At 38.1% G+C, this 9,899-nt stretch overlaps 1 protein-coding gene across 1 annotated transcript in view; it reads right to left on the bottom strand.

Annotated features, from left to right (window-relative positions):
• LOC103467941 (cadherin-4-like) overlaps positions 1–9,899 on the bottom strand; it is a 258,410-nt gene that overhangs the window by 68,645 nt on the left and 179,866 nt on the right. Inside the window, exon 4 of the mRNA XM_017305652.1 lies at positions 6,063–6,289. Coding sequence (XP_017161141.1) covers positions 6,063–6,289 — 227 coding nt within the window. The remainder of the gene's footprint in view (positions 1–6,062; positions 6,290–9,899) is intronic.

Raw genomic sequence — 9,899 nt, 5'->3', positions numbered from 1 at the left:
CACACACACACACACACACACACACACACACACACACACGCACGCACACGCACACACACACAGCTGTGAGCCACAAACAGCCCCTGGCTGATTGTGGGATGTCAAGCTGTTTTGACTGCCAGGGGTTAATATGGGCCACCAAACTGAAGATTTGCCCCAGATTTTACAAAAATGGCACCATGGAGGAGCAGAGCTGTTTTCACAGCAGTGCCAACACAAACCAACTTCTATATATTTTCTCACAAAATACTAAATATTACCTCAATATTTATAATATTATTGCATGGCATCACACAGCATATTATGTCTATGCAATTCTTTTTTTTCCTCGGGAAGTAATTAGTGATGGAAGAAAATGTAAAATAATGTAGTAGCAAAGTGAAGTTGTATTAGTAGTTGAACCCTTGTGTGAATAGTAGGAAAAATAGAAAAAACATTAACATGTAATAACACAGAATCTCTGTAATACAAGCCAAGATTGATCTGAGCGTAAACTCTCGATAAGCTGCTCTTTCATGTTTAAAAATGCAGCCTAACCTCTTACAATAGCCTTGCTGTTCTGAGAAGTCTTTGAAATGGGAATAAAAAAAAATGATATTTCAATAGCTCTCTATACCTCCTGCCTCAGGCCATAATTGTGAACTATTCAGTGTCATATCATCACCTACACATGGTGTTGCTATGGAGCCGAAGTTCACAATGTATAGCAAGCATGTTCTTTAAACTAATTGCTCAAAGGCTAAAATACTCTGAACATAGAAACTCAATGTATTCTGAGAATTAGAAAAAGAAATTGAAACTTTTAAGTGCCGACAGAAATGTGACAGGAAAGAAAGCACCAGCAGGGCAGAACAGAGCTGGTATTACTTGTTATGTCTGTATATATGGGTGTGAACAAGACCATAAACTTCAGGCTTTGTCATTTATGTTGGATATAAAAAGCCTATTAACAGAGAGCATGTCTGATGTTGGATTTAAAGCCTCTTTTAGCAGACAGTCAGCTGAGTCACAGATATACACTTCAATCATTTATTGTGCTCCTGTCCTCACATATGTTCAGGTCCACCACAAAACCGTCTTTTTGAGAAATGATCAGAAAAGGAACAAAAGGAGAGCCAATTTTCAACCTCTTTATGAGCATTAACTCATTCTTGTGTCAGAACAAACTACATCAAATATCAAGCTATAAAGCTAATGCCACCTAGATTTAGTGTCCGTACGTGAACATACTTTCAACAGGCACATAATAAAGCGTGAATAAAGAAATGCAGAGTAGAGGAAGAGCTTTATTTGTGAATTCCTGTGCTTTGTAAAGCACCAGCTGCAAATAACTAAAAATGTTGATGTCCAGCAAAGTTTTACATTTTATGTCTACAATGTTTGTCTAGCAGTGTGTTGACTTTACTAAACATATTTGAACTGTGTAGTCTTCCCTAATTTGTTGCTTGAATCTACCCCCAGTCAGCATAAAATCACAAATCCAGAAGTGAAATATAATCCAAATAATAATAATAAAAATAAAAAATCTAGAACATTATAAAAAAAATTGGGGAGTCGTGGTAGCAAGTATTTGGGTTTGGAAAAAAAAAAAAAAAAAAAAACATATACAAAAAACAGTGACTGGAAACCACTCTCAAGGAATGTTTTATTAAAGCCCAAGAACTGTTGAGGTGGAATTTCTGAGTGTGGGAATGTTTGTGTGGACAGGATGGTGTTTGTACAAGAGAAATTGTGTGAAGTTTGGCATAAAGAAAATAGATTATTTTAATATGTATTTATATATCATTACACTATGTGCACACTGTAGCATATGATAAGATTGGTGAGGTTAGTAGATAGTCTACATTTCATTTTACAATACCTGTGAAGAATGTATCGGTTTACAGATCCACCACAACAGCTGACATTTGAAAACACTGAGAAAGGAGCAGACTACAGTGTAAGGCAGCAATGGCTCCTGGCACAAATTGAAAGTTGAAGGTCCTGTACCATGCAGTCTATAAAAAAGTGTTTTTTTCTTTGACTATCTGTTTGTTCTTGCCTGGTCAAGGCTCCGTAGGGGGTTGGGTTGTATCTGCCAGCGGAAACAATGCTTTCAAGGTTGCTTTCATTAGACGGACGCTCAAGAAGAAGACAAAGAAGAAGAAAAAGAAAAGCTTTTAAGGCTGTTTTACAGAAAATGTGCCAACTAACCTGACTTACGGTTTATGCATGCATGGGTTTGTGTGGGTGGGTAATGGTGTGGGCCGTAGATGGTGGGGGGATTCTGGGGTAAGGTGTCATGTTTGCTTTGATCATCCAAATGTGCGGCTTTAAACATCTTGTTCTGCGTTTTCCAATGACACTTTAAGTGACAGAGCAAAGGGAAAGATTGTTATATAAAAAAGGGATGTGGTTGGTGAGGGAGCTCTAGGTTGGCATTGGACTTCAGTTAAGAGATAGTTTGTTAGATTCCTCATCATAAGAACATCCACTATGATTGCTCTATAAATGTCCATGTCAAATATATTAGAACAGATTTCTGTGCCCCACAATGGTAGTAAAAACCAGCTGCATTAATATCACTGATGCTGATTGTTTCCTTAAAAACAGGGTTTTTTATGTGCTCATTATTTTAGTCATGGATCCTGAAAAGTCACAGGTTCTAATGTGTACAAGGCAAGTCGCCGTGCTCTAAATCTGGTTTTCTCTTATAACGTTGTAAAAACTGGGTTGTACTGTTGCTTAACAAAGAAATAATTTTTATTTTGGTCAGATTTATTTATTTACTATGGATCACTTTGCTCATTTTCTAATTTTACTCTATTTTAGTTTATTTTTTAAATATCACACTCACTTGCTGTTTTTTATGGAAAACAAAAATACTTAAACTAAAAAAAAAAATTACTACCCTGATTAAATACTGATGATGATGATTGTCTACCAAATGAGATACAAGTATCTACTATGTTTACAATTACTTATCCACAGGATTGGCTTGGTTTAAATGCCTTTTTTCTTTTCATAAATAAAATCCTCATTTGAAAATTGTTTGAAAACTGTTTTCTTATTTAATTCAATTATCATTGTCCTATATTAACATTGTTTCACAGTCTGAAACATCTGATTATGACAAATAAGCAAAATAGGTTCACACACACCTAGGTTTATCTCTTATTTTGGCCACTAGGGGAGGCAAAGTCCTTAAAAAACACTACACTCTTAATTACGCTCAGCATGCTGACTTGCAACGGCCCACACAAACGCTGACACTTTCTCCTATCTATGTACAATGTTACCAGTTCGCAAAACAGGCAATCCAGTACTCTCCATATGTTTGTTGTACTGTGTGACAGGTTCACTGGAACATGCAAATGAACCCTTACATTCAGTCCACATTCAACAAACTGGACTCTGCCAGTACAGCATGCTTATGTGCACGAATGTGATTTGTCAGTAAAGTGGGATGTGACAGATGTGATCTAGGTCTGGACAAATGAACTCTTTTTTTTCTTTGTAAGACAGATAAAAGCTTAGTGGGGTTGGCTGCAGCTCATGCCTCCATTCCCCACAAAGTAGTGAAACACACGTTAAGGTTAAACTAAAATGAATGAGTGTGAGAGATGTCATAAGCAGATGTGAGATAACCCACCTACCCACCCATTCCCACACCCCTCATCTTCACCCATTCCCTTGCACTAAATAAGTGAAACACCGCGGCTTTTTATCTGCACATGCTAACAGGTACTAGTGAGCTCCCGGGGGAAAACTGAAGAAAAAAGACAGAGGGAAGGAGACAAAGCCAGAAAAAAGGGCAGTGCCATCACCATTACAAAAAAACCTTAAGTGAGCTTTTCTCCCCTATCATGGAGCAAGTTTAATGAAACCCTGCTCCTCAGAGTCTTATTCACACTTTGACAGAAAGAAAAATGAAAAGTGCTGAAGCGTGTTGCAACTAAGGGAGGGAAAAAAAAAAAAAAAACAAGTTAAGGAACGGTGTTTGTGCACTTACTGAAACCATTATCAGAGATGGTTGACAAAACAGCACAAATAGGCTGGATTTAGATCAGAATTTCTAACAACAGCTTTTTGGATTTAGTGATTTAAAGGTTGTGTTATTTCCATTTAATCCAGCACAGATAGAGAGCATATGCTTTGGCATGCAGCCTCGCAAAGCTCAAACCCATAGGCTCGCAAATATAAGACATTTTATGCCCAAAACAAAAGGACAAATACACACAGAACATACACGGCATTAAAAATTAAATGCAAAATTAGCATAATTCGTACTTGATCCAGCATAATCTCCCACAATAAAATAACATCCTCACATACATACCGAACACACACTCGCTTAGGCACACCAATGCTATGTGAACAGGAATCAGCGAGTGTGAAATGGATGCGGACCCACAGCCCTGGTGCCGTCAGCCTTAGCCAGCTGGCGATGGTCCCAGCTCTTCCCCTCCACAGCACTGCCTCCCCAAAACCCTGCATGCTTTGATATCAGCCAGCCCCTGGCTACCGAGACATCTGGAAGTTATTATTCAACAGAGCGCGCCACAAAGCGGCATTTCCATAATGAAACATCACGTTTTGTTTCAGTGCCCTGCGTTCTCCTCCTGAATACATGCCGCTTACAACTTGTAGCATACCTGTGACTGCTGACCACACGTCTAGCTCCTCCGTCATTCATCTGTCTATTATGTGCTATTCACGGACTCACTGGGAAATAAAGCAAAATAGCCACTCATTTGACCTTTAATACTGCGTGCTTTAACACTAAGGCTCATACCATGCGGTGAATCATTTGAATTGCCTGAATTACAAAATTATGTAGATAAAGGCCAGGCTATTCCGCGTATGAAAAGCATATTTATACCATCCATCCATTCATCCATTTTCTGTACACCCTTGTCCCTTAGTGGGGTCGGGAGGGTTGCTAATGTCTTTCTCCAGCTAACGTTCCGGGCGAGAGGCGGGGTCACCCTGGACAGGTCGCCAGTCTGTCGCAGGGCAATATTTATACTTACAATAATAAATCGTTTGTTGGCTGAGGTCCCACTCTATACTTGTCTTTTTGATTCAAGGGCTGTATCACTGATTCAATTTTCTCACAACTACCAAGGAAACGGATACAAAACTGTGTCTTCTATGCGTTCTACTTGTTAAGCGATTTAAATACACACCCTAGGAATCTCAATGCCGCTGACAAATTATTGTGAGTCCCAGACAGTTGCTTTGTTTAAAGCAAACTTTGTTTTGTGATTTTAAAATGTGTTAATTATCCCTTAAGACTTGCGGTATTAGAAAATTACTTTTTAAAAGGACAAATTATTTGTCGATACATTTTTCTGATGAACACAGATCAACTTGGAGTTCTAGCTACATGTGGAATTCTATTACCAATTTTCACAAGTTGGTAGTACGATTCCAACTACTAGGAAAATGATACATTTTTTAAACAATTTGCTGCAGTTTTAAGTCTTTCTATATCCTATGTAATTCTAGAAAATGTGTGAGAGGTTTAGGTATTATATAATTATAACTTATATTGCATTTTTGTCTCATTTAGACCTGATCTGGTGAAGAACCTATTGATCCCGGGAAGATGTTGCACCAAGTAAGTGAACACTGGCTCTTAATTATTTGTGTTTTCATTGCTTTAATCTGATTAAGGCTCGTGTTGGTATCGACTATCTGATTTGGCCGTGTGCTTCTGTATTCATGGGGACAGCTTAGCTCAGACTGCTCAGTCTTCTCCTGACCTCTGACAGCTTTTAAATAGAAACGAAAGAGCCAAGAACCCCTGGGGTGCACAGGCGCCGGATGTTTTCCAATAACAGCTTATGGCTAAGGGAAACATTCTCTCCCCCATGTGGCAGCGCGATTTTATCACTTTTAACTGTCTGCCATTGCTGCTACTCTCACCCTCTCTCTCTCTAGTTCTCAAATCCCCAAGGAGTTTTGACCTGATTCTGGGCTGTTAGTATCACCAGACCACTGGAGGAAATGTGATAGAAAAAGGGACCTTTGAGATGATAATTGAAACTTGAAGCGTGATATTTCTGTGTGTAACTCACCTCATTTTCATTTTGCCCTGATGACGACAGGTCAATCAGGGTCAGTTGAACCAAAGTCTCCCAGACATTTGTGTGAGGGCCACGCGCTGTCACTTTAAACTGAACTGTCTCATCCAAGCCGGCTCCCTGTCCCTTGGCAAAGATGGATCCATCTGTCCGGACGTTGAAGACCGGGTCGGTGCTCTGGAAAACCACGGCCTCATTCCCCATGCAGTCGTCAAACTTCACTGTGGACAGAATGATTTAAAAGAGTTTCATATGAATACCATCAAGGCAATGACAGTTGTAACATAAAAAATGGCACATATTTTGTGTGGTTGGGATGCAGCTGAAATTGCTGCAAAAAAAAAAAAAAAACACCCACCAAAAAACAACAACCAAACACACTCAGTGAGAAGCAAAACATCAGAGAGTACTGGTAAACATTGCATTACATTATAACTTTCCATTAAGTCAAACCATTTCTAAGATTTGTCCAGTGTGTTACTAGTTGGAATTACATGAAGAAACAAATAACATACATGCAGTGGACCCCCACCTCTTTGCAGTTCAGTATTCACAGATTAATCCATTTACATTTTTAATGTAGATCACTCAAAATTATTTGTGGGAAATCCACCTTTTTGCAATGTTTTTTTTAAAAGCATATCTAACATATTTAAAAAAAAAACCTTTGGAAGCTAAACATATCTGGGTGCAATGCTACTTATCTGGGTGCAATGCCAATATACTATTGGATGGCGTTTGCAAAGCAGCCAACCCAAGGAGTGCTATTTATTTTTCTTGGCTCTGATTGGCCCGAAGAGCAGAATTAAGGAAGACTGCCGATAGTAGCTTCTGTGGTAGGACTTATACAGTTTCTAATGTTCATATTAACATATATGTACTTAACGGTGATTTTAAAGTGGATCTCAAGTATTTGTGAATATTAACCATTTAGGTGTGACTGTGATTCCTAACCTCCACTAGGCGGTAAACTGTTCACAGATTGTGCTTTCTCAGTGTTATTGTAAATAGACTGGAAAATAAGTCTTAGAAAACTTGGCTTCCATCAGCCACCTCCACATTAATTAACAAACTGATGTGCAAAAAGTCTTAAAATGAATAACACTTGTAATTTGAATATTTTTTGAGAGGGGGTGGAAGATGAGGGAACCTACACTACACAATATTTCCTTTTATGCTAGATCAATGGTAGCTTTCTAATTGGCATCTCCAATCATTAAAACTTTTAACAAGCCACCTTTTACCAAGGGGGCATTATTTAACACTTCTACAACAATTGACAAGATTAGAGCATACAGAGAGGATTTCTCTTTCCACAGTCTCTGTAGATCAGCCAGATTCTTCGGTCCTCTCATGCTTTTTGCTCTTGAGCTCAGTAATCAAGTTTTCAACAGGATTTATGTCTGGGAACTGAAAGAGTCGAAGAGGAGGGGGAGTTTGTGTCTGGTGGACCATTTCTCAGATATTTGGCAATATACTTCAAATAATTATCCTGGTGAAAGTCCCAGAGATGACTCATTTTCAGTTGTGTGGGAAAGTCTGGCACATTTTTGCATAAAATGTATTTCAGATGGCTTATGGCACCCTGGAGTTTAACAAAGTTCTCAGGATCTTTAGAAGAGTAACTGATCCCCAACATCAAAGATCACTCAGGATACCTAACAGAGTCAGAAAACAAACAAACCGTACTGAGCTTTGGCACAAAAACAGCACCACATATCAAAAAAACACCTTACACAAAGTGAAAGAAGGTGTTGGCAGCATCACACTTTTCTTTCTTTTTGCTTCTTTAAGTCAAGGTGAATGTCAGTTTTGGCCTGTTCAGCATCAGATATTTGCATTGAGATGGACTGAAAAATAACCAAATAAACAAGAAACTAATATTTCACATTGCTCAAGTCAGAGTTTGAAACTAATTTTGCCAAAAAAAAAAAAAACATCTGTGAATGTGTATTTTCAGTTGAGCTGATTGACAAGCTAAATGATTTATATATCTAGTATTTAAAAATGTATTATGATTTAAATTACATCATAAACTTTTAAGAGTCACTGTCTAATATTTTGCGTAAACAATTGACGTCCCCATGATGACACTCATGATCCAAAACTGAACTTCAGAGTTTCTTTTTCTTCTCTTTACCGACATTTTCACTTTGCTTGGTGACAAGATGTTTGGTTCTCATCCAGGTTTGTTCACCAATTTTCCAGTTGTTTAAAAATTTGAATAACTGTTTTTACTGTAGACATGGGCAAGATTACCAGAGATGCCAGTAAATGTGGAGGGAGCGACAAGTTCCTTGATGTTTGCTGGTCATTTACACGTCTTCTCCATTTTTAAGTTTTGCCATTTTAGTCATGTTTTTCAGATACAAAAACAAGTCATCTACTACAGTTGACATCATCAACTGTCATTTTGTAACTATTTTGACATCACTTTGGTAAAAAAAAAAAAAAAATCTAATTCTAGACTTTTGTTAGAAGATACTGATAAGTATCCATCAGCAGGAAGTTTCTCACTTATTGTTATTTGATCAGAGATTATGATATATCATACGTGAAAGAGAAGCACAATCAATGTCATCTAACATCTTCAGAAAAATAAGATACAGTTAAAATATATGTTGGAGACTCACTTTGCATGACTACATTACAAAACTACATTCTGAAGATAAAAGATTTCTGTAGGGAGCAATGACAATTATAAGGAGCAATATGATCATCAAGGTGCTTAATCTCCTATGAAAGTCTAAAATGTTTAAGAGTGGAGGAGTAAGAAGGAGACAGGTATTTTCTATTGTGACCTTCCATTCTCATTTACTTCTCCCTTGTGGCACCTGCAGCCTTCTACTCCTCTCTCTTGAGGATTACAATGTCTAGACAACATATTGTAGGAACCCTGGGCTGAAAGACACAATTCACCTCTATATCGTCTCTTTCTCCCCTCCTACGCCTCTACAACAGCTGAAACAAGGTTCCAATTACAGAAAGTGACTGTGAGTAAATCCGTCTTTTTGTTACATCTGGACCTAAAGAAGACTGTGATCATATCAGAACCCTCCAGATGTCCAGGCAGCCACTCTAAACTCTGTCAGGTGGCACATCCATTCCCTGACAGCCTCTATCGACTGTAGTAGGTGCTACATAAGTGTGCTCTCCTAGACAGGTTTAGATAGGACATAAGAGATGGACTGCGCTAACAAAAGCAGCACAAAAGCTTTAGTTTTTTCATAGGATTCTGTTTCTGTTTGTGTTGCTGTGCAGGTTCACCCCAAACAAACCTCTAACTTGCCAGTTTCTGTTTGTCTCATTTGCTTTTCTTTTTGTTGAATCCAATTTTATTTCTCCCCCTTTCATTATATTTGCAGATTTTCAAAGATTAGATTTGGAAGGTAGAGTTGACAATAACAAACACACCATTTGGCAAACATGTTTGACACAAATGGAGTTTTGGAAGGCTGCCTGAATATATTAACAATAGGGAGAAGTAAAAATGCAATCTAAAAGTGTTGATGCATACCTAAGTTGTGGTAGGCATGTTATAAAATACTAAAATACAAGTAAAATCACACACAGACACACATATAAGACAGGCCTGTAGTAGTATGTTGCCCTTTCTCTCCCTGTCCACCAATTACTGTTTCTTCTTTTTTCTAAGCTAGGCACACAGCCAACAGTGCAGCACTACTGCAGCTATGACTGCTAGAGGCCTGCAGGCTGAGTCTACACACACATAGGGAATAGCTAATTTAGAGGTCAAACTAAGATGTGAATTCCTTAGTCTTCATTTTTTCCTGAAACATCACAAAACACCACAAATAAAAAAATAGAATA

This window comes from Poecilia reticulata, linkage group LG7, assembly GCF_000633615.1.
Source record: "Poecilia reticulata strain Guanapo linkage group LG7, Guppy_female_1.0+MT, whole genome shotgun sequence".
NCBI classification, from domain to species: domain Eukaryota; kingdom Metazoa; phylum Chordata; class Actinopteri; order Cyprinodontiformes; family Poeciliidae; genus Poecilia; species Poecilia reticulata.
Note: the sequence above shows the minus strand (reverse complement) of the source record. Positions and strands in the feature narration are given on the sequence as shown.